Source organism: Bubalus bubalis, chromosome 6 (genome assembly GCF_019923935.1).
Source record: "Bubalus bubalis isolate 160015118507 breed Murrah chromosome 6, NDDB_SH_1, whole genome shotgun sequence".
Lineage (NCBI taxonomy): Eukaryota > Metazoa > Chordata > Mammalia > Artiodactyla > Bovidae > Bubalus > Bubalus bubalis.
In genome coordinates, this window is record NC_059162.1 from 112,132,657 (window position 1) to 112,158,876 (window position 26,220).

The 26,220-nt window shown below is 39.1% G+C and overlaps 1 protein-coding gene across 10 annotated transcripts in view; it reads left to right on the top strand.

The window, feature by feature from the left end:
- The window catches only part of GIGYF2 (GRB10 interacting GYF protein 2), a 131,287-nt gene that overhangs the window by 23,261 nt on the left and 81,806 nt on the right, over positions 1 to 26,220 (top strand). For all 10 annotated transcript variants that reach the window (XM_006042660.3, XM_025289148.2, XM_044945286.2 and 7 more), the window contains 3 exons: positions 3,777 to 3,860; positions 15,965 to 16,094; positions 16,960 to 17,055. In XM_006042660.3, the coding sequence (XP_006042722.1) occupies positions 3,820 to 3,860; positions 15,965 to 16,094; positions 16,960 to 17,055 (267 nt within the window). In that variant the 5' untranslated portion in view covers positions 3,777 to 3,819. The remainder of the gene's footprint in view (positions 1 to 3,776; positions 3,861 to 15,964; positions 16,095 to 16,959; positions 17,056 to 26,220) is intronic.

Consider the following 26,220-nt stretch of genomic DNA (forward strand, 5'->3'; position numbering starts at 1 on the left):
CTTACTCAAACTCATGTCCATTGAGTCGGTGATGCCATCCAACCATCTCTTCCTCTGTGTTCTCTTCTGCCACCTTCAATCTTTCCCAACATCATGGTCTTTTTGAATGAGTCAGTTCTTCGCATCAGGTGGCCAGAGTATTCGAGTTTCGGCTTCAGCATCAGTCCTTCCAAAGAGTATTCAGGATTGTGTTCTCTTCTCCTACCACCTTCGATCTTTCCCAACATCACGGTCTTTTCGAATGAGTCAGTTCTTTGCATCAGGTGGCCAGAGTATTGGAGTTTCGGCTTCATCATCAGTCCTTCCAAAGAGTATTCAGGATTGATTTCCTTTAGGAATGACTGGTTTGATCTCCTTGCAGTCCAAGGGACTCTCAGGAGTCCTCTCCAGCACCCCAGTTTGAAAGCATCAATTCTTCGATGCTCATGCTTCTTTATGGTTCAACTCTCACTTCCATACATGACTCCTGGTAAAACCATAACTTTGACTCGATGGACTTTTTTTGGCAAAGTAATATCTCTGCTTTTTAATATGCTGTCTAGGTTTGTCATAGCTTTCCTTGCAAGGAGCAAATTGTCTTAATTTCATGGCTGCAGTCATTGTCTGCAGTGATTTTGAAGCCCAGGAAAATAAAATCTTTCACTGCTTCTGTTTGCTATGAAGTGATATGATCGGATGCTGTGATCTTAGTTTCTTGAATGTTGGATTTTAAGCCAGTTTTTTCTCACTCTCCTCTTTCAGCTTCATCAAGGGGATCTTCTGTTTCTCTTTGCTTTCTGCCATTAGAGTGGTAACATCTGAGGTTGTTGATATTTCTCCCAGTAGTTGTGATTCCAGCTTGTGATTCATCCAGTCCGGCATTCTGCATGATGTTCTCTGCATATGAATTAAATAAGCAGGGTGGCAATATACAATACGCCATCCTGCTGTACTGCTTTCTCAATTTGGAACCAGTCTGTTGTTCCATGTCCAGTTCTGACTGTTGCTTCATGTCCAGTTCTAACTGTTGCTTCATGCCCTTCATACAGGTTTCTCAGGAGGCAGGTAAAGTGGTCTGGTATTTCTGTCTGTTTAAGAATTTTCCACAGTTTGTTGTGATCCACACAGTCAAAGGCTTTTGTGTAGTCAGTGAAGCAGAAGTAGATGTTTTTCTGGAATTCTCTTGCTTTCTGTGTGATCCACTGGTTGTTGGCAATTTGTTGTCTGGTTGCTCTGCCTTTTGTAAGGAGGACACTTGTCTTAATTCACAGTGGTACCTTACCGGATGTCTGGTCATTATCACTCCCTTGACAAGTGATTTCAGTAGGGATATACCATAATTTAATTGAGTCTAGTATTCATCACTTGTGAGATTCTTCATTTATGTATTACTAAGAAGGAAATCATACTGCAGAGTAAACTGATGGCATACTTCTTTAATTACTTAGAATTTTTATTTTACAGTTTTAAAAAAATTCTTTTCAACTTACTTAGCAAATAAGTCTAACAGATTTTCATCAGGCAGTATATACTTTGTACATACGTTAAAAGGAAAATAGAAGTAAAATCAATTGTGAGGTATTCTTCAGCTTCTAATTAGATATTCTTCAGCTTCTGCACATTATATGACTTTTATAAATTATGCAGAACTTAGAATTGTAGAAGTCTCCTTCCTCCTCACTCTCCCCACCTTTGTAGTGTCAGGTCATTAAGGGTATTGGTGATGAAACATTTCTTAAGAGAGTGCTCCATTATTCTTTCATCATCTTGAAATGCAGCGATTTGGCGCTTGTGTAGTTCTTAAAAGCGTCCTAAGCCATTTAATCTTTCCCTTAAATATGAACACTTCAGGGCTGCTGCGTGCGGCCTTGTGGGCTATGCAGTGTCAGGTCTAACTAACGAGCCACAAGCTTATCTTTTTTATGTGTTTTTTTTCCCTTGTTCAAGTTCTGTAAAACAGTTGCAGTCATTCCTCCAGTGATGGAGAGTTACTTCAGTACTGTCCCATGGCTTTATTTGCTTTCTTTTTTGATACACAACATGTTTCAATTTAGAATTATAGCATGATCTTTTTGAAGGCATTGTAAACAGCCCTTAAAATCAGCTACTAGGAACAACACAACCGAGAAGAGGACAATAATGAGCAGCTCTGACCAGGTTCCATCCTTGTGCACAGTGACAGCTGTGGTACAGCTTGCCTTGTGGGCCAGTAGCAGTTGCAGCACGGCACTCGTTAAGGTGCGTTCCAGTTTCAGCGAGTCTAAAGTAAAAGCCATATGCCTTATGTTGTTTTAGAATCATCAATTGCTTGTGAGGTGGTGAGAGCACTAAGTTGATCTCATTTGAGCCTAATGTGCATGCTTATCTGACCAGGGAGAGGTTATCAGGGTCAAGTAAGAATAAGGAACTCTCCCTGGAACCCACGTGGTTGACATTTGTTGTTGTTCATTTGCTAAGTCTTGTCCGACTCTCTGTGATCTCATGGACTGCAGTACGCCAGGCTTCCCTGTCCTTTGCTGTCTCCTGGAGTTTGCTCAAATTCATGTCCATTGAGTCCATGATGCCATCCACCCATCAGAAATACCTTCCAGGAAGAGGGCAGATAAATAGTTGATTATGGACGTTAGCACGTTTTTACTTTGCCCTTTCTGTGTTTTAGATCAGTATGTAGTTTATTGGTTTTAGATCTTTTAAAGAACAATCAGGGTGATGTGATAAATCTTGCAGATATTTATCATATGTTTACAATATTTATAGTATTTTCTGTTTTCTAAACTCATATTCTTTTTTTCAGCTTTATTGAGATGTGATTGACATAACATTGTCTTGGTTTAAGGTGTTCATGTGTTGATTTGATTAATTTTTCATTGTATATTGCAAAATGATTATCACTATAGCATACATCTCCTTCCTATCACATAATTACCTTTTCTTATATTTTGTGTATGTGAGAATATTTAGGGTCTACTCTTAGCAACTTCCATATGTATACTACAGTATTATTAGCTGTAATCACCATGCTGTACCCTGGATCCCCAGAACTTGTTAATCTTAAAGCTGTAGTTTTTACCTTTGACCAGTTTCTTACCATGTCTCCCACCCTTCAGTCCCTGGTAACCACCACTGTACTGTGAGTTTGGCTTGTTAAAGATTCCACATATAAGTAATATACAGTATTTGTCCTTCCCTGTCTGACATTTCACCTTAAGTTCTGATATCTTAAAATTGCTCTTGAAAGATGACTCGTGAAATTGGTTAGTGGGTTATTTTCACTTAATGGTCCAAGATAATTTTTTAAAGAATCACCAGAGTGTAAAGTGCTAAGGGAAACAGTGGGGAGAGTTGTGGCAAAAGCTGTGAGATAGATAAGGAGGGGTCTTTAAGAATCTTTGATGTACTTCATGGTGATGGGTGAGCCATTCCAAGCGAGTAATACAAATTATTAATAAAATGTAAATCCGTTACCCCTCATTCCTTCCCCACTGCCTAAAGCTGAAAAAGGAAATCCTTCATTTGGTCTCTAGGGCCCTGCATGGTCTGCTACCACCTGTCTCACCAGCATCTCTTATACCCTGCCTCCTTTTCCTGTGTAAACATAAAAAGATGGTGGATTAGAATTAAGGGTTGGTTTATTCATTTTACTTTGCCTGCTGTATTATAAATATGCATTAAAAAAACCTCATTCTGGTTACTGGTTGAGAGGAGCATAAGCAAAACACGCTCCCTAGCTGTACTTTCTGGCCTGGAATTCTGATTCAGTCTTGACCAACTGTATGGAGATGTTTTCTCTTGAACAGGTTTCTCTGCATATAAAAATCTGTTGTAAACATACGGAAAAGAATGGCAGCGGAAACGCAGACACTGAACTTTGGGCCTGAATGGTGAGTTTTCAAAACCTCATCCTGTTCAGAGTTGCATGACTAGTTCAGTAGTAAGGTATTTGTGCAGGTGTTGGGGGCTTATAAAATGTGCATGTTTTAGAGACTTTGCTTTATGTGCCTAGTTGAAAACAATATAGCCAGTCAGGAATAATTTATATTTGGTTAGTGACTGCATTTGTCCTTTATTAAAAAGTCTTCCTGTTCTGGTTGTGTAATGATAATGAATTTAAAACTCTTCATAGTCCTAGCAAATTATTTACTTTGTGTTTGAACCCTTATGTAGGTGCGAGTATAATTTTATATAATTATAACATTTTAATATTTATATGTTTTCTGCTACAGTGTTTTGTGAGTGCTATTCATACTTATTTGGAAAAAATAGTTTTTATTGAATTATTGTTTGAGTTTTATTTTATTGATGGGCTACATAGGTGATCCAGAATTATACTGGCTATAGCCCGTCTAGAATCAGGTTAGCATTTGCCGTAATATCAATTAATCAACCTTTGAGTCTCTTACAGATGTGTTTGGACCCTGACTATGGAATTCTCATGGGATTTTGAGATCCATCACATTGTAGTGTGACTCTTTCCCCCTCTTCCTTTCCCTCAGAGCTGGTGATTGAAGATGCTCGTCAGTGGCGTGAATAATGATAGTTGCTTTTCCATTCAGACCTTGAACCAGAGGCCATATATAAAGTAGATGATCGGAATAGTGTCGTAAATGGCCTTGAGTGTTTCAGTGGTGGTGCTTTGGTAAATGTTCCAGACTTCCTGTAGTACTCCCTATTTGAAGACTCTTATTAACTTACATTATTATATACATTTCTTTTTATATGTAATTCCTTAATTTTCTTGGTCCTTGTAGCTAGCATTTGGAGACTGAGGAGAAATCATTTGAAGTTTTAAGAACCAATGCAAGTTATATGCTTTGAGAGTTTATTTTGAAAATGTTGACCTAAATCACCTGTTCTAGTTCTTATTTTATATTTAAAAAAATAACTATTACCAAATCAAATCAATATATACTTCTAGAAAAATTAGAAATTACAAGTAATCCACAAGAAGATACAATTACCTTAATTTCACTGTCCATGGTAACCGCTGTAATAGGTTGGTATATCATTCTAGGTAGCTTTATGTATGCTCATTTGTGTAAATGTACATTTATTTTCATAAAAATGGGATCATACTGTACATTCAGTTTTGTAACCTGTCTAAAAAAAAACATCAAAAGTATCTTTTTTATCAATAAATATTTTCTGTTACCTTAAATGGTTGCACTGTATGGATGTACCATCATTTATTTAATTAGTCTTCCAGATGTAACAAATACAGGCTGTTCTCAGTTTCTCATTATTATAAAAATTTTTTTGATGAATATTCTTGTAGCTAAAACCTTATTCACGTCTTAGCAGGTGGCTTTAAATCATACAGCTCAATGTGTAAACCATTTTGTGTGCGGTTTTTTGCCTTCATTTGTAACTGCTGCTTTTTTGCACTTACACACTCACATGTCTTTTCTTTGTGAAAACATGGTTAAAATCATCAGCTAATTTAAGGAAGTTTTTTTTTGTTTTTTGTTTTTTCTCTAAGTCTCTCTCGGTTAAGAGTTAAGAGAGAGAGACAGTACCAGTAGTTTATTTAAAACGAAAGGAAAAGAACCACTCCTGCTGATGCTCTCTGTAGAGTCATTACACATTTAACATGATGCTAAATGGATTGACAAACTATGGCCGTGGGACTGTAAAATTTTGTTGAAACACAGCCACACTCATTTGTTTCCATATTATCTGGCTGCTTTTCCACTGTCCATGGCATTCTCCAGGCAAGAAAACTGGATCCCCTCCTCCAGGGATCTTCCCCCCGCAGGGATTGAACCGGAGTCTCGTGCATTGTGGGTAGATTCCTTACCATTTGAGCCACCAGGGAAACTCCATATATGTACATAATATATCTCATATATTAAGTTACTTAAGTAACTCAGGTAACTCTGATCTAGACAGCTGTATAAATAGAGACTGTTGCTGTGTTTTTTCTGCATGTACCATTGCATTCATTGTGAAGCTTGAGGTAAGGAACTATGTCCAGAATAACTTTGAGAATCATGGTTTCGGAGGATTACACTGAATCAGTGTGTAACTCTGAAACATACAGAAACATTTAGTGATACTGTATTCTTTTTACTAACATTTTTATCATGATGTAAAACATGATGTTTGGTAAGAGTTGTGTGAAATGAAGATTGATTTGACAGTAGGGAAGATGAGAGAGCAAAGAAAATTGTGGTAGGGACAGACCATGGATGACTGTAAGCATGGACTTTTTAAGCTAGTAGAAAAGATTGAATAGAATCTTTAGGTCTTAGCTGGTAGAATCTGGTAGAATCATTAGGTCTTAGCTTATCTTATATTTAGGATAAAGAAATGTATTCCATAATTACCGAAGCAATTTTAAAAAGAGTATGATAGATTTAATGGAGGCAGTTTTAAAAAGAGTGTGATATACTTAATGGAGTAGTAAATCATTTTATATATAAAACAAGAGTCATTTTAACTTCAAATGTTACCATTTAGAGGTTTTCTGACCATCTATAACAACCCCCCCCATTCCCTACCTCCTTTCCCTGTTTAATTTTTTCTTCACAGTCTATATAAAAATATAACATAACAAATATTTTACTGATTTTCTTTATTATTTATATGCCATCGTTTGGCCCCCACTAGACTGTGCGCTCCTTTGAGGGCAAGTACTTTGGTCTTGATTTTTGTACACTTTGTTCATTGCTGTAACGTCAGTGCCTGGCACATAGTAGATACTCAATAAATATTTATTAAATGCATGAGTGAAGTGTTGGAAAGTAAAGTCGTTTTTAATATTTTGCTATTGTTAATATGTATGCACATCCTTTAATAGTTCTGTTTGTGTTACTGTTGATTTCGTTTGGAATAATATCTTGGAAGTGGAATTTTTAAATCAGAAGTTCAATTTTTAAGGCTTTGGATGATATATGGACAGACTGACCACAAGAAGGATTGTATGAATTTAATTCCCATCTGTTGCCTGTTTATTTCACTGTCGACAAAACACAAAGTACTACCTTAAAGAAAAATACTTTTTTAGTTCTAAATCTGGTAGGTTTCTTCTTTTTAAAGAATTTTTGTTAGTCCTAGTAATAAGATAATTCACACTCACCCCAGAAAACCTTGGAGGAAGCAATAGTGTGAAAGGAAAAATAGATCTCAATTACCCTTTTAATTCTGCCACCCAAAGAACCATTGTTAATGTTTTGGTTTGTATCCTTCTGTTCTTTTTTCTTCGCAAAGGATTGTGTACTTCAAGACATTTTAAAGGAGGAAAACAAATTCATTATAACCTGCTTTATTTTGGTATTTTAATTTTTTTATTTTGGGCATCCAAAATCTATTCAGATAAATTGGATAATAAAGGAATTAGTCATAGGGGAACGAAACAATTGCAGACAGTTAGCTGGCTTTATGGAGAAGGAGCCAAGGAACTGGTTTGGGGTTTCTTCTATCTCATCTCCATGGCCTTAAGGAAACTTATCCAGGTCTTCCCTTGCAAAGAATGAGGTACTTTTGTTTTTCCCAAAGCACTTTGTTCAGACTTGTGTTAAAGTAGTTATGACCTCGTACTGTGTCTGTTTATATCTGTTTACTCAAAAAAGAGCTACTTCCATTAAGAAAAGCACTGTATTTCTCAATTTTGGTAAGTCCATTGTTTAGCTAGTGTGGGCACTTAGTAAATGTTGAATGATTCAGGTCTTATGGTGGGGGGCATGGGGCAAGAGAATTCAAAGCTGAGATTTCTAGATTACTGTTCATGATCTTTGTGGAGTTGTGAGGGAAATGAGAGACGTTCTGGAGGATGGAATGCATTAATAGTCCCAGTTTTCAAAAAGAGTAAAAAGATAACTGCCATATGAAGGAATTTTTTGTTATCCTAGGGTGTATTTTAAAAGAGAACGTTAAGAACATTGTTAAAACATTTTATCAAGGGCCTCATGTTTTACATCTTGGGTTAGGTAAGGAGATAAGGAGGCAGCAAGGATAAGGAACATGAAAAAATGAGAGTTGCTCAGTCGTGTCCGACTCTTTGTGACCCCATGGACTGTAGCCTGTCAGACTCCTCTGTCCGTGGATTTCTCCAGGCTAGGATACTGAAGTGGGTAGCCATTTCCTTCTCTAGGGGACCTTCCCAATTCAGGGATCGAACCCAGGTCTCCTGCATTGCAGGCAGATTCTTTACTATCTGAGCCACCAGGGAAGCCAAAGGACATGGTACTACTTTTGGATTATTTATTTAGTGGAGAAGCTGACACTAAGTAATTTCGCTGTCAGTGTTATAAGAGGGGGAAGTTCCCCAGAGGATGTAATGGCAACCCACTCCAGTATTCTTGCCTGGAGAATCCCATGGACAGAGGAGTCTGGCAGGCTATGGTCTGTAGGGTTGCAGAGTCTGACAGGACTGAAGCAACTTGGCATGCACACATGCACGTTGTAAAGGGAGTGTAATGGTTATACAGGATATTCAGCTGCTCATTGATGCCTGCAGGCTTCTCATCCTTTATAGTTTTCCAAAACTGAGCTCATGAATTTTGCCCTTTTAAATTTCCTCTTTTATTTCATCTTAACATCACAGTGTGCCCGTTAGCTCAAGCCAGACATCTTGGAGTTATGCAGGTCATTTTCTTTTACTTCTATATCCCTGTGTCTAGTCCATCACAATGCTGTGTCAATTCTACCTCCAAAATACCTCTTGAACCTATTCATTTCTATCTTCATTGCCTCCAGCCTAGTGTAAGCCACCGTCATCTCCTGATATAAACTAAAGGACAGGCCTTCTAATGTTTCCTGGCTCCTTTTCTTCTGATTGCTGTCCCCACTGCAGCCAGAGTAATCTTAAAATGTAAATTGGATCCAATTGTCTCCAAAATCTTTCACTAGTTCTCCATTTGTATGACTGTTTATTAGCTTTTCCTTCCACTAGCCAATTAGTTTTGTGAACATTCATGGGTACTTGTGTGTAGCCAAACACCCAGGATCTAGATCTCTTTCCTTTCCCTCCTACGGCCCTCTTTCCAACCCCCTGCTGCTGCTGCTGCTAAGTCGCTTCAGTCGTGTCCGACTCTGCGCAACCCCATAGACAGCAGCCCACCAGGCTCCGCTGTCCCTGGGATTCTCCAGGCAAAAACACTGGAGTGGGTTGCCATTTTCTTCTCCAGTGCATGAAAGTGAAAAGTGAAAGTGAAGTCACTCAGTCATGCCAGACTCTTCGCGACCCCATGGACTGCACCCTACCAGGCTCCTCTGTCCATGTGATTCTCCAGGCAAGAGTACTGGAGTGGGGTGCCATTGCCTTCTCTGTTCCAACCCCCTACCCTACTCCTGTTTCTCATCTTTTCCTTTCTTCCTTTCCACTTAACCTCTCTACTTCCAGGCAGTTCCCATGGCGTCCCAGGTGAAAACAATTTGAAAAAATATTCCAGACAGCAGAAAGCCTGTGTGAAGACAAGTGGAAAGGGAACTATAGGTTTCAGAGGGAAATTGCAAGACATTTTGCCTTGGCTATATTGTGAAGTGTGGGCGAGAAGAGCTTGCAGGTAGCCTTTCTATGTTACGAAGTTTTTTATTTTATGTGATCATTGCCTGCCAATGAATTGTTAATCAGGGAGCATTTTATTCAAATTTGCTTTTGAAAGAGATAATTGGTAGTAGCGTGGAGGATGGACTTTGGTTAGATTATTTAGGATGCTGTTGCAGCAGTTGAGGTAATAAGTGTGAACAATAGAAGGTTACTTGGCCAGAGGATGGTTTGAGAGATTTAGAATTTGAAACTGATTGTTTAGTTGCTAAGTTGTGTCTGACTCTCTTGTGTCTCCATCGCCTGTAGCCAGCCAGGCTCCTCTGTCCATGGGATTTCCCAGGCAAGAATACTGAAGTGGGTTGCCATTTCCTTCTCCAGGGGATCTTTCTGACCCAGGAATTGAACCCATGTTTCCTACATTAGCAGGTGGTTTCTTTACCACTGAGCCACAGGGAAGCCCTTAAAACCTGGTAGGATGTGATAATTGGGTATGGGAGATGATTCCCAGACTCTTAACCATTCGCTTAGTAGATGGTGGTATCCTTACCTGCCTTTGGGAATACCGGTGATGAAGGAGGTTTTGAGGAGTAGGTTTGGGGTCTGTTAGACCTAGAGGGCTGTGAGTGGTTGAATAAGAAAGCCTTACTCTGTCGGGGAGAGTTCACACCTGGAACTGAGTCATGAGCTTACACAGAAGTGCTTTTAGATTTGTACATCTTCACACATCTACATGGACATTCTGAATTACTTTTGTAAGCTGAAGTTTGGGTTTGAACAACAGTTAACGAGTGAGGATTGTGGGTGTCAGGGAGGGGTGGTTTTGGAAGGCCCAGCTGCTGTCAGTGACTGCTAGTACTCCTGGGAGTGGCACTGGGCCTCCTGTGTTAAACAGATCTCCCTGTGGCCAGGAAGCTGAAGATGATCAGGAGAGGGAGATTTCACTTGGGCCTAGTGTTGAGGTGGTTGAACTTTTCTAGAGCAGTAGAGTAGTGGGGAGAAGCCACATTACGCTGGGTTTTGAAGTGGTTGGGAAGTGAGGCAGTGAAGACGTCTCTGAAATGAAGAGGACTATGACCAGTGCTGCATCGCCAGACAGGGATGCTACATTAGAGGACTTTTAAACAAATCACTATTAGATATATTGAGAGATGAGTGGAATGCTGATAGGGAAAGAATGAGTTTCTAGAAGAGAGGGCTATATGGAGCACGATTCTAGAGGAGGTAAAGGTCACTGGTGGGTTTTTAGGGAAGGACGTTATCTAGATACGTTTCAGCTTTTCCAGATATCTGTGGGTGGAGGAGGACTTGGGACAGGATTTGTTGATTACTAAGTGGAGCACAGCCATTCTCCTGGTTCAGGCTACCGTCTTCTCTCAGTTGCATTATGTTTAGCTTGCCTTCACAGTAGCTGGAGGACTCTCTTAAGTATGCATTCCTGGTCATGTTAGTCTTTAGGTCTGGTACTTGTAAGAAGTGTTCAGTTCCTAGGCATGGGAAGCCCCTGGGGGTTGTTCAGTCGCTCAGTTGTGTCTGACTCTTTGCCACCCCATGGACTTAAGACCACCAGGCTTCCCTGTTCTCACTGTTTCCTGGAGTTATCAAACTCATGTCCATTGAGTCAGTGATGCCATCCAACTATCTCATTCTCTGGGGATTGTTGGGTGGATTTGAAACCTTGTGAGGAGCAGATGAAGAAATTAGGGGTGTTCGACGGGTGAGCTGGAAAGCCTCGTGAGACATAATAATTGCAGATACTGGGATGATTTTTCCATTAGAAACTGGAAGAGCGCTTAGATGTGCCCTCTAGTGGTAGACACTCTTAGGGAACATATTGACTCAGTATAAGATATTTTAAACTGATTTGTAATTATATAGATGTATATTTAAAAATTAATTTTTGGCAGACTGAACCATGACTATTTTAAAACTTTGAGACCTCACTGTTGGAAAGATTTTGATCTTTTTAGTCATAAAGACCTTGTTTTTGACTCTTGGTTCTGCTGGCTGTGATTGTGGGTAAATGGCTTAACTCCTTGGCTTTGTTTTCCTCATCTGTCATATTGGGGGTGGTTGTGAAACTTAAATGAGTATATGCAACATTCCCAGCTTCAGTTCTCAGTGGATATTAATTCCACTTTTTCAGGGAAGAGCCCAAATGTTCATGATGTGAACCACTGTGCTGGCAGGTCCTTCAGCAGTGGTTGGGTCCTCCTTTGTGGGCATGTTGTTTTCTGACTTGTTTAGCCTGTCTTACAGGGAAAGACTAGACATCTCTTCAAGAAAATTAGAGATACCAAGGGAACATTGCATGCAAAGATGGGCTCGATAAAGGACAGACTGGTATGGACCTAACAGAAGCAGAAGATATTAAGAGGTGGCAAGAATACCCAGAAGAGCTGTACAAAAAAGATCTTCACGACCCAGATAATCACAATGGTGTGATCACTCACCTAGAGCCAGACATCCTGGAATGTGAAGTCAAGTGGGCCTTAGAAAGCATCACTAGGAACAAAGCTAGTGGAGGTGATGGAATTCCAGTTGAGCTATTCCAAATCCTGAGAGATGATGCTGTGAAAGTGCTGCACTCAATATGCCAACAAATTTGGAAAACTCGGCAGTGGCCACAGGACTGGAAAAGGTCAGTTTTCATTCCAATCCCAAAGAAAGGCAATGCCAAAGAATGCTCAAACTACCGCACAATTGCACTCATCTCACACGCTAGTAAAGTAATGCTCAAAATTCTCCAAGCGAGGCTTCGGGAATACATGAACCGTGAACTTCCTGATGTTCAAGCTGGTTTTAGAAAAGGCAGAGGAACGAGAGATAAATTGCCAACATCTGCTGGATCATGGAAAAAGCAAGAGAGTTCCAGAAAAACATCTATTTCTGCTTTATTGACTATGCCAAAGCCTTTGACTGTGTGGATCACAATAAACTGTGGACAATTCTGAAAGAGATGGGAATACCAAACCACCTGACCTGCCTTTTGAGAAATCTGTATGCAGGTCAGGAAGCAACAGTTAGAACTGGACATGGAACAACAGACTGGTTCCAAATAGGAAAAGGAGTACATCAAGGCTGTATATTGCCACCCCGCTTATTTAACTTATATGAGAGTACATCATGAGAAACGCTGGACTGGAAGAAACACAAGCTGGAATCAAGATTGCCGGGAGAAATCTCAATAACCTCAGATATGCAGATGACACCACCCTTATGGCAGAAAGTGAAGAGGAACTCAAAAGCCTCTTGATGAAAGTGAAAGTGGGGAGTGAAAAAGTTGGCTTAAAGCTCAACATTCAGAAAACAAAGATCATGGAATCTGGTCCCATCACTTCATGGGAAATAGATGGGGAAACAATGGAAACAGTGTCAGACTTAATTTTTCTGGGCTCCAAAATCACTGCAGATGGTGACTGCAGCCATGAAATTAAAAGACGCTTACTCCTTGGAAGAAAAGTTATGACCAACCTAGATAGCATATTAAAAAGCAGAGACATTACTTTGCCAACAAAGGTCCGTCTAGTCAAGGCTATGGTTTTTCCAGTGGTCATGTATAGATGTGAGAGTTGGACTGTGAAGAAAGCTGTGTGCCAAAGAATTGATGCTTTTGAACTGTGGTGTTGGAGAAGACTCTTGAGAGTCCCTTGGCCTGCAAGGAGATCCAACCAGTCCATCCTAAAGGAGATCAGTCCTGGGTGTTCTTTGGAAGGAATGATGCTAAAGCTGAAGCTCCCAATACATTGGCCACCTCATCCGGAGAGTTGACTCATTGGAAAAGATTCTGATGCTGGGAGGGTTTGGGGGCAGGAGGAGAAGGGGACGACAGAGGATGAGATGGCTGGATGGCATCACCAACTCAATGGATGTGAGTTTGGGTAAACTCCGGGAGTTGGTGATGGACAGGGAGGCCTGGCGTGCTGTGATTCATGGGGTCGCGAAGAGTCAGACACGACTGAGCGACTGAATGAACTGATAGGCATTGGACTCGATGACCTCTAAGTCCGTGAGTAATTAGAAAGAAAACAAAAAACCAACCCAATAACAATGAACACTTTGAGCACCCAGATGGTAGTCTTAATCTGTTTATTACCAAAGAGAATCAGGCTCCCTGGTGAAATGGTTATTCCGCATCTGAGGCAAGAAATAAGCTGATTTTGGAACATTTGACATACCAGATAGAAATGAAGCTCTCAAAGACTACTAGGTTTGGGTCAGAAGGACTTGGGAGCTAACCTGAAGCCTCTCCCACTAGGCAAAGATGAGAGAGTTTGAGTATTGTTAAGAATAATTGCAGTGAAATGAAATATATTAATGAAAATAATTTTACTGTTGGAGGATTGTTAGTGAACCAAGTCATTATTATGAAAACTAATAAATGGAAGAAGGAAAGCTGTTTCTTTTCTTACATGAGATATATTCTATTAGGTAATACCAGATAGTGTAAGAGGGAAGTTTCTCTTTGTAGAACCTTTACCTAGTAAATAAGAAATGATAGAATAAAGTCAGTCTGTAACCTTAGTGAATTTGGGGATCTAAGCTTCGCTCTTGAAGAACTGCTTAGCCTTGCAAAACCAACCAGGCAGTCTGTGCCTCCTGGTGGAGTAACATACCACCACATGGATGTAGTCTTGCCAAGTCTACATCCAGTCACCTGTTTACATGAAATGCAGAGAACAGAGAAATGTATTAAACTATGTCACAGGGATAAAGTTAGCAAAATTCAGACTTAAAAATCCTTATCTTTTAGAGAGAACATTTTGAAATATTTGCAGATGAAACGATTGCTATTGCTAAGTCACTTCAGTTGTGTCCAACTTTGTGCGACCCCATAGACGGCAGCCCACCAGGCTTCCCTGTCCCTGGGGTTCTCCAGGCAAGAACACTGGAGTGGGTTGCCATTTCCTTCTCCAATGCATGAAAGTGAAAAGTGAAAGTGAAGGCGCTCAGTCATGTCTGACCCTCAGCGACCCCATGGACTGCAGCCTTCCAGGCTCCTCCATCCATGGGATTTTCCAGGCAAGAGTACTGGAGTGGGGTGCCATTGCCTTCTCCGGATGAAATGATAACTTGTCTTAAAAGAATTGTCTCCAAACTTGAAAATAATTTCCTTTAAAAATTTTGAAAGCAAAAGAGTTCCTTCAGAATAATATTAAAGGAGGGTTAGATGGGGCTGTAGAAGGAGTGGGATGGCCTGGGGACTGGGTTGGTGGGTACAGGAGAGTTTCTTGATGATCCTTTTATATATGTTCAAAATTGTCTATAATAAAACATTAAAAAATAAGTAAAAAGAAACAAATAAAAAATAAAACTTTATTAGTCTTACTGTACTAATGCATACTCTTTTTTTTTTCCCCTTGTATTGCTTTCTACATGTAAACACATTCTGTGTATTTACTAGGTACCTGCTACTTTTTCTGCTGTTCGTGAATAATGTGCAAGTATTTATTCTGCTTGACCTTCATACTTTTTAATGTACAAGTTGTAGACCACTCCCCACCCCCCCTTTTTTTTTGTCAATACAGCTTAGCAATTTGGGGATATATTTCAGTGCTTCTGTTGAATTTTCTTTGGGCTAAACTACTGACTTGCAGTACCTTGGTCCCTTTTACCCTTGTTATCTATTACTTCATAGAACTTTGGGCTACTCCTGATGGTTTCCCTAGAGGGAAACTTGCCATTTTTTGCTGAGATTCACTGCTTTTTAAAATAACATCTTATAAAATTAACTCGTTCCCCTTTTCCCAGTTTTCTTCCTTCGAGGTAATTTCTTTTATCAGCTTGAAGTATATTTTTACCTTTCTTTTTTTCCTTAGCAGTAAATATGGCTTTTTTTTTTTCTCCTTGTACTTCACCTTTTTTCCCCACTGTATTTTCAAATTCTCTACACTGACCATTAATTTCTTTTATTAAAAGTGAATTATGAAATGTTGTGGGCATATTTAAAAGTATCATCTTTTTTACAGGTGTCTGTATTTTGCATTTTCTCTTGGGGAGCAAAAATATTTTTTAAAATATTTTGTTAAATATTAGAAAATCATTCTTTGAAGTCACTGTTTTAGTTTTTAACTCCACAAGTACTACTTGAGAATTTGCGTCGTTTTACATCCTTGCCAATAGCTGGTATTGTTACAGTTATTAATTTTTATTAATCCAGTGTATGTAAGGTGATGTCTCACTTTTGTTTTAATTATATGTTACTTTTATAGTTTGGAAAAAGGTGTCTCCTCCTCACTCCCTAAACTTCTAAGGGATATGGCACAATAGTTCTTAAGGAAGTTGTCTACTTATTTGTCAATGAACTCAATGAACTATTTTCTTAGTGAGCTATTACAACAGATTGCATTAGAGCTGAAATCTTGGATACCTTGAGATAATGGCTTTTCCTTTCTGTTCTTTTGAAGAACTAAAATGAAAATACTACATTTTGTGGAAATAAAAAGTCCTTACTGCCAGCTCATTTGACACTTTGTTTTTCTATTCTGTTTACTGTTTTAGGCTCCGAGCTCTGTCCAGCGGTGGGAGTATTACATCCCCCCCTCTTTCACCAGCATTGCCGAAGTATAAGTTAGCGGACTATCGTTACGGGCGAGAAGAAATGTTAGCACTTTTCCTTAAAGACAATAAGGTAAGAACGTAGGAAAGAGTTCAAAATTGCAAATGCGATTTCTGGGTATGTACAGTTACGAGTTGATACATGAAATAGCTATAGTTCTTCTCTCTTTTCTTCCTGTGTTGAAACCTGCATTAGTTCACAGAGGCTCTTCTAAATGATGCACACTTTATGCTTTAGAGAAAACCTAAGATTTCATCACAGAAGTAGAAAGCTTCATGGAAGCAGGAGAGTGGTCAGGACTTAATGCTTTGTCTAACTGATTGCCTCACAACCTTTATTTTTATCCCATTGTGATAGCTGAGAAAGTTTTCTCTTCTCTTTATTGCATCTGTTAGGAGCCAGAAGGGCAGATGCTTCTCTTGTTCTTTGCTTTTGAGTTAAATGTAAAATTTTAGTGGGGAGAAAATCTTAAAATATAGTACCTCATTTGTGTTACTTATAAATGATCAAAACTCACAGTATAAAGTACACTTCTGTTATGTAACTAGTGAGGAATAACATTTTCTACTTGTGTACTTTGCTTTTAATTTTATTAATGGATTAAGGATCAAATTTTAATGATCGTTGCTAAGAACAGATACAGTTGCTTGTAAAATTCTCCTTACCGTCTGTGGTTTGAGGTAAATGTGCGCTCTGGAGTATCAGGGTCAGTGTTATATATCAAATCTGAGCGTGGTAGTCTAATGGGAGGACGGGGTGAGTGACTGGGCTTTTAAAAAATGTTTGACCCTGTCAGAATATTAATTGTGACTGAATAAGCTTTTAATCCATATCTTTGAAATCAGCAGCAGATAAACCAAACAATGTTTTCTTGTTTTGGCTTCTTTAGAATTGCAGGGAGAGCATTAATCTCATGGTCATGTGTTTGGTCAAACAGATCCCTTCAGACCTTCTGGATAAAGAATTTCTGCCTATCCTACAGGAGGAGCCCCTGCTGCCACTGGCTCTTGTGCCCTTCACGGAAGAAGAACAGGTGTGTGCATAGCTTTGAGCCTCAGGTCCACCCTTGTTTGTTCCCACTGAGGCATGAAAATAGGAAGTTCCTCTTTGCCTCTAAGGAGTGTCCTCCTTCCCCAGGTCTGCTTCCTTCTACTCTTCTCGGCATATGGATGCCTCTCTTAGTTGACTAGATTCTGATTTAGATTTGAGGCTGTTGAGTATTATGTAGAGATAAGGATGTGTGTTAGAATAGAGAGAAAAAGGTATTTTTCAGGGGAGAGGGCCTTCTTTTCAGAAACATGTCGTTTTTCAGAAGTAATATGCTAAACCTGAATTCCCACCAGTTTTTACCACTAGAGGAAAATGTAAATAATCAGCTCACAGTGTGCTTAAAACGGTGCTTTTCTGTCACAGATTTTTTAAAATGGTAATTGTGAGAAAGTTAGAGTTTTGGGTTGTAAAGTAACAGATTCTGTGTTACAGTGTACAATGTCCATAGATAAATAATGGAGTTTCTGATTTCAATGAACTAAGGTGATTATTGGGCTTCCCTCATAGCTCAGTTGGTAAAGAATCTGCCTGCAATGCAGGAGACCTGGGTTCAGTCCCTGGGATGGGAAGATCCCCTGGACAAGGAAATGGCAGCCCACTCCAGTATTCTTCCCTGGAGCATCCCATAGACAGAGGAGCCTGGTGGGCTACAATCCATGGGGTCGCAAGAGTTGGACACGACTTAGCGACTAAACCGCCACCACCGTGGTGATTATAGTAAAATGGAGAAAGAAAGAGCTTTGTTAGAATGCCGCTTTAAATGAAGAATCATCATTACTTTTTAAGCAAACTGCTTTATTGAGACCTAAGTTACATGGCATAAAATTAAACATGTTTGTAGTTTTTAGTAGATGCAGAGTTGTGTAACCCATCACCACTGTCTAATTCCAGAGCATTTTTCATTATTTTTTTGTGACAGCTCTGGGTGTTTTCTCTGTACTCTTGCCATGCTGTGCATGGTGAAATCAGTCTGTTAAGAGGGAAAAGCCTATTAAAAGAACTTAGTGAAACTTCCCTGGTGGTTCAGAACTGATGGGGAACTAAGATCTCACAAGCCACAAGGCATGGCCAAATAAAAATTAGACTTCTGTTAACCTGTGTTAAGTTTTAAGAAAGGTGTGATATTTATTTGGTGACTTTGAGCATCATACTTCTGTAAGCAGTTTTGTTTCATTTGTGGTTTCTCCTAAATCAGGCTGTGCTGTGTGCTTAGTCGCTCAGTTCGACTCTTTGCGACCCCATGGACTGTAACCCGCCGAGCTCCTCTGTCCATGGGGATTCTCCAGGCAAGAATACTGGAGTGAGTTGTCATGCCCTCCTCCAGGGGATCTTCCCAACCTAGGATTGAACCCAGGTCTCCCGCTTTGCAGGCAGACTCTTTACCATCTGAGCCACCATGAGAGCCCAAGAATAGTGGAGTAGGTATTCTATCCCTTCTCCAGGGGATCTTCCCGACCCTGGAATCTAACCAGGGTCTCCTTCATTGCAGGTGGATTCTTTACTAGCTGAGCTACCAGGGAAGTCCAAAATCAGGCTAATAGTTCCTTCTTTATTCATGAAACCCAGTATCATCTAGGGTCATCAACAAATATTTTCATTGATGAAAAGTTGTTATTGTTATAAAGAATTCATGGGAAAGGAAGGGTCCTGTCTCTAGTAATTGCGGAAAAGTTTCTTTTCAAAAATGGTAAATTTCCTTTAAAAAAAATTGGACATCTGATTATATTTTGGTTTAATTTTTCTCAAAAATATTTTTATTATGAAGCATTTCAAATAGTATAGAGAATATTATTACAAAGACCTGAATATTTTCAACTCATATACATCTAATCTTAAAATAATTTGTGTATATTTTTGTTTTAAGAAACAAAATTTCTCCTTCACCCCAGTTGAGACTGCCTGGGGTGTACCCCTCTCTGCATTTCCAGGGATTACTATGAATCAGATTACTTTCATCATTCATGTTTTGATATTTTCATTACATATTTGTGTGTCCATATACCTATAAGTGGAGAAGGCAATGGCACCCCACTCCAGTACTCTTGCCTGGAAAATCCCATGGACGGAGGAGCCTGGTAGGCTGCAGTCCATGGGGTCGCTACGAGTCGGACATGACTGAGCAACTTCACTTTCACTTTTCACTTTCATGCATTGGAGAAGGAAGTGGCAACCCACTCCAGTGTTCTTGCCTGGAGAATCCCAGGGACAGAGGATCCTGGTGGGCTGCTGTTTATGGGGTCGCACAGTCGGACACAACTGAAGCGACTTGGCAGCAGCAGCAGCATACCTATAAGAGTTTCATTTTATAGGGTTATAAATTTTACATGGACTGTAGCCTGCCAGGCTCCTCAGTTCATGGAATTCTCCAAGCAATGATGCTGAAGTGGGTAGCCATTTCCTTCTCTAGGGGATCTTCCTGACCCAGGTATTGAACCCAGGTCTCCAAATTGCAGGCAGATTCTTTACCATCTGAACCACCAGGGAAGCCTATATTGAAGGTAGCATACTGTGTATTACAGAGGAGGAAATGGTAACCCACTCCAGTATTTTTGCCTGGAGAATCTCATGGACAGAGGAGCCTGTCAGGCTACAATCCTTGGGGTCACAAAGAGTAGGACACGATTGAAGTGACAGCACCACTGTATAATTATATTCTGCAGCTTGTTTTTTCTTTGAGTAATGGTTTTTAGATTTCACATTCATACATATGGCATCAGTTTGTTCATCTCTGCTTTATAATATTTCATAAGTGAGAAAAATCAATAAAATACTTTTTTTTTTTTGCTGTAAAATATATTCATATTTGATTAAGGAAAATACAGAAAGATATGAAGAGGTAAATCTTTCCTATAAAGTCACCATGTAGAAATAATTACTTGTTAACATTTGGTATGTTTATTTTTGTGTATCTTCAGTTGTCAAAATACACCGGTAATGCAGACTGAATCCAACAGCGTATCAAAAGAATTATACACCATGGCTAAGTGGGGTTTATCCCCAGAATTCCAGGGTGGTGCAACATAAAACCAATATAATATACCCCATTAATAGAATGAAGAAAAGAAAAGCACTTGATCACCTCAGTTTCCACAGAAAAAGCACACAATTCAACACCCTTTTGTGAAAGCAAACGTAACAAACTGGGAATGAAAGTGAGCTTAGTTAAGGGCTTTTATGAAAAACCCACAACCAACATCATACTCAGTGATGAAAGACTGAAAGTTTTTCTAGTATATCTGCTTTCACTACTGATATTGAAACTTGTGTTGGAAGTTTTAGCTGAGCTCTTAGGCTAGAAAGGAAATAAAAAGGATCCAGATTGGAAGGGAAGAAGTAAAATTATCTGTTTGAAGATGACATGATCCTTCATACAGAAAATCCTAGAGAATCCACAGAATAACTGTTAACACCAGTAAGTAAATACAGCACAGTTGTATGCTACAGAATCAGTACACAAAAGTCAGCTGTGTTTCCATTATTGTATACTTAGTCGCTCAGTCGTGTCCGACTCTTTGCAACCCCATGTCCTGTAGCCTGCCAGGCTTCTCTGTCCATGGGAATTCTCCAGGCAAGAATACTGGAGTGGGTCGCCATGCCCTCCTCCAGGGTATCTTCCCAACTCAGACATTGAACCCAGGTTTCCTGCATTGCAGGTGGATTCTTTACTGACTGAGCCACCAGGGAAGCATTTCGATATACTAGCAATGGACAATTTGCAAAGGAAATTAAGAAAATTCTGTTTACAATAGTATCAAAACCAAAATACTTAGGAATAAATTTAACTAAGTAGTATGAAACTTTATACAATAAAAAAAAAAAAAAGAAACACTATTGAAAGAAATTAAAGAAGATCTGAATAAATGAAAAGGCGTTAGCATTTTATTAACTGTTGAAAGACTTAATATTATTAATGATTTGCTGCCAGTACAATCCCCACCAAAGTCCCAGTGGCTTTTTGGGTAGAAGCTGATTTTAAAATTTATATAGAATTGCAGAGGACCCTAAGTTGTCAAAACAGTTTTGCAAAGAAGAAATAGGACCTGTACCTCCAGTTTCAGAACTTAACTGCAGAGCTACCGTAATCAAAACTGGTTTTAACTTCCCTGGAGGTCCAGTGGTTAAGATTTTTGTGCTTCCAATGTAGAGGGCGTGGGTTTGATTCCTGGACTAAGGGAACTAAGATCCTACATCCCTTGTGGCCAAAAAAAAAAAAAAAAAAACATACAAAACAAAAACAAAAAACTGTGGCTTAAGGATAGATGCACATACCAGCTGATTAAAATTGAAAGTTCAGAAATAAAACCAACTCACTCCATACTGCTGGATCACTTTGAAGAAACATTGTATGTGGGTATGTATGACTTTTGCTGCCATGATTTCATTGTTTTTTTCATGAGCAGTAAATCATGTGGAATTCTCCAGGCCAGAATACTGGAGTGGATAGCCTTTCCCTTCTCCAGGGGAATCTTCCCAACCCAGGGATTGAACCCAGGTCTCCCACATTGCAGGCAGATTCTTTACCAGCTGAGCCAAAGGCAAATCCAAGAATACTGGAGTTAGGTAACCTATTCCTTCTCCAGCGGATCTTCCCATCCCAGGAATTGAACTGGGGTCTCCTCCATTGCAGGCAGATTTTTTTTTACCAACTGAGCTATCAGGGAAGCCCAAATCATATGGTTTAGAAATCAAAATTTATCTCTCCCCCATCCTTTCCACCAGCCATCTGTCTCCTTTTCTGAAAGGCAGCCTGTATTAGCAGTTTCTTGTGTATTTTTCCAAGTAAATATTGAATATATTTCCCCCCTTTTGTGAAGGTGGTGGTGTATACTAAGCTTTGTTCTATATTTATGTTGTTTTTATTGAAAAATATTCTCTGCACATTTGGGAAAAGTATTCTTTCTTTGTTTTAGTTTGCATTTCTTTCCCCAGTGCAGAGTTTTTCAGATACTTGCATTTATATATCTTTTAATTTTTTGTTCTTTGCCATTTTTGTTGGGGGGGGGGGTGCGGATAATAATCTTTTTCTTGAGTTAGTTCTAAACCTAACCTGTTAAATTTTCTTTTTTTTTTTTCACTTCCTTTTTTATTGGAATACAATTGCTTTACAGTGCTGTGTTAGTTTCTGCCATACAGTGAAGTGAATTAGCTGTATGTGTACATGTATCCCCTCTTGAACCTCCCTCCCACCCCTCATCCACTCATCTGCTAGTTCATTTTTATAAATTTAAAATTGCATTGGTTTTCATTTATGATATTTTTTAATACAGAAGCTTATTTTTATATAGCTCATTATACCAGTTTCAGTCTTTTGTGATTAGTTTTCCAATTGTTTATGAATATTTTTTAATAATTATTTTTTATTTTTCGTTAAATGACTGCCTAGATTTTCTTAGAGACGACATGGGTTAGAAAAGCTTTTTAGTAAGTAGGCAGAAGGACTTGGTACTAGTTACTAATGTGATATGCTTTAAGGGCTACACAGATTACTTGAGCAATCAAAAATTATTCAATAAATGCTGCTGAAAACTGTTGGTTTTTTAAAAAGGAATAAAGTTAGATATGCAGTACACCTTCACATGAAAATTAGTTCTAGAATCACTAAAGAAGTAACCCTTCATTTTGTTTTTATAATGGAAAAGTGTATCGGAAGGTGTTAAGATTTGAATGCTGTAATTACCAGGGCTTAATGTAAAGATTGGATTCCTTGGTGACTGAGACAGTAAAGAATCCGCTCACAATGTGGAGACCTGGAATTTGATCCTTGGGTGGAGAACATCCACTGGTGAAAGAAATGGCAACCCATTCCAGTAATCTTGCCTGGAGAATTCCATGGACAGAGGAGCCTGGCGTACTGCAGCCCATGGGGTCGCAAAGAGTTGCACATGACTGAGCGATTAAGCACAGCACAACACAAAAATGCAAAATTTAGGAATTCTTGACACTTGCTAGCCTTTCTTTTTATAATATATGTTGGAATAGGACAGTACTTAGAGCTGGCAAAAGATTCATTAAGCAAAAGATTCGTTAATATTTTGAAATTAACACTTTGGATGGTTACCTGCAGGAATTGTTTAGACCTTCCTAGGCTAGAGTTTTGCATACCTATTCACCCTGTTACTCCTATCCAGAAGGTAAATAATTCTAATAACCTAAAATAGCTTCTTGCTATATATCTTGTTTCCTGATGTTACCTGAAGAGGGTATTTTATCTTTAAAAGTAAGTTAACTGAGTGTGCGCATTTCCTGCCCACACCCTCCCCACCACATATACTCTTAAACATACATGTACACACATATATGAATGCATGCATGTGTAAAATATAATTACGTAAAAGGTTTTCTTTGAACAAAATCAATGCTCGAATAAGATCTTCTAGTTGCTCTTTGATTGGACATTTCCCTGTATGTCCTTATCGAGTTTGAAAAGCATTCAGTTCAGTTGTTCAGCCATGTCCAACTCTTTCTGACCCCACGGACTGCAGCACTCCAGGCCTCCCTGTCCATCACCAACTCCCAGAGTTTACCCAAACTCATATCCTTTGAGTCGGTGATGCCATTCAACCATCTCATCCTCTGTCATCCCCTTCTCCTCCTGCCTTCAATCTTTCCCAGTGTAAAGGTCTTTTCCAATAAGTTAGTTCTTCTCATCAGGTGGCCAAAATATTGGAGTTTCAACATCAGTCTTTCCAATGAACACTCAGGACTGATCTCCTTTAGGATGGACTGGTTGGGTATCTCTGCAGTCCAAGGGACTCTTAAGAGTCTTCTCCAACATCGCAGTTCAAAAGCATCAATTCTTCGGCACTCAGCTTTCTTTATAGTCCAACTCTCACATCCATACATGACCACTGGAAAAACCATAGTCTTGACTAGACACACCTTTGTTGCCAAAGTAATGTTTCTGCTTTTTAATATGCTGTCTAGGTTGGTCATAACTTTCCTTCCAAGGAGCAAGTGTCTTTTAATTTCATGGCTGCAGTCACCATCTGCAGTGATTTTTGGAGCCCCCCAAAATAAAGCCTGACACTGTTTCCCCATCTGTTTGCCATGAAGTGATGGGACCGGATGCCATGATCTTCGTTTTCTTCATGTTGAGCTTTAAGCCAACTTTTTCACTCTCCTCTTTCACTTTCATCAAGAGGCTCTTTAGTTTACTTCACTTTCTGCCATAAGGGTGGTGTCATCTGCATATCTGAGGTTATTGATATTTCTCCCGGCAATCTTGATTCCAGCTTGTGCTTCTTCCAGCCCAGCGTTTCTCATGATGTACTCTGCATAGAAGTTAAATAAGCAGGGTGACAATGTACAGCCTTGACGTACTCCTTTTCCTGTTGGAACCAGTCCGTTTTTCCATATCCAGTTCTAACTGTTGCTTCCTGACCTGCATATAGGTTTCTCAAGAGGCAGGTCAGGTGGTCTGGTATCCTATTTCTTTGAGAATTTTCCAAGAGTCAGAGGCTTTGGCTTAGTCAGTAAAGCTCTATATATTACACTTGTAATTTAACTGCTACCAGATTGGTGTATTTTATTTATTTTACATGAAAGAAAGTCACTTCATGTATACATTTTTAATTAGATGATACATGTGTATACATGCAAAATTCACAAAGCACATACAGTGAAAAACAAGTCTGAGTGACCTAGGCTTTTTTCTTCCTCAGGATTAACCGTTATTTTCGTTTTCTTATATTCCCTTTCTAGGGTATTTAATACAACTGCAGCTACTTTTGTGTTTGTTCTTTAAAACACACACACACATGGCTGCTATTTAGGGCAACTGCAGCTACTTTTGTATCTGTTCTTTAAAACATACGTGCGCACGCCTGCTATGCATACAGTTCTGCACTGTTTTTACCTAAGCATCTATTTGGGAAATAATGACAGATATTTATTTAACTTTTAAGATGTGTCACTGTTCTAACTACTTGTTGCTTAATGTGTTAAGTGCTTACAACAGCCCATGAAGTAAATTCCTTTTCACATTATATGCATGAGGAAAATGAGGCACAGAGTTGAGTAAAGGAGCCACAGTTCACTCTCAGGCAGTCTAGCCTCTCCATGCACTTCACTCCAGCTATGCCTATTAGGCTGACTGTATGAAATTTGTGGTTTTCTGGATCAGAAATGATTGAATAGTAGCAGTTTTATATGATGGTGGTGGTGTAGTTGCTAAGTCATGTCCGACTCTTGGAACCGCATGAACTGTAGCCTGGCAGGCTCCTCTGTCCATGGGATTTCCCAGGCAAGAATACTAGAGTGAGTTGCCATTTCCTCCTCCAGGGGATCTTCCTAACTTGCTTTCACCCAAGTCTCCTCTGTTGCATGCAATCTCTTGCACTGTAGGTGGATTCTTTACTGAGTGAGCCACCTGGGAAGCCAATTTGTATGGTTAACCCTAATAAGTAAGAGTTGCCTCATATTTTTAAAAAATTGTGTAGAATTCCCTGTGTAGATAGCCATGATTTTTAGATCAGCTCCTTTTGATTGATACTTAGCCAGTTGCCATTTTGCTTTCACAAACAGTACTACAGTTAAAAATCTTTCTGTTTATGTTATTTTTCACATGTGTAAGAAGAGAAATTGTGTAAAAAGGTGTGGACATTGAAATATACTTTGACAAATGTATCTGATAAGTATATATATTGCCTTCCAGAGATTATACCAACTTTCACTTTCAGCTGCAGTGTGTTAGGATGTGTGAAAGAAAGCATATGAGAGTTTCCCTGAACCCTATAGATGGGTGCATTTGGGTTTCATGTATGTAATCCTTTGGTTATGAGGTATTCAACAGTGTCAGATTCTGGCATGTACTGTATATTTAACACTGACTTCTATTTTTCCAGTATTAGAATACATGAATGTAGATTTGGGGATTTCACAGTCTTGCTTAATTGTGATCCCAGAAGAGTTAGTCAGTAACACTGCTGTTTACTGTGTGCCCCGAGATAAATTAATGCATTTGTTTCAACTAGCTTTTCTTAAAAATAATTTTTATTAAAATACAGTTTGAAATAAGTATTGATTAAGTTTGGTATCTACCTCTAGTTTTCCATTATTAATTACATCTTGGTCTTCAGTTTTGAAGTTACTTGATTGTATTATTATATGCCTATAAAAGTCAAAGGAATAAAATAAATTTCTAAAGTTT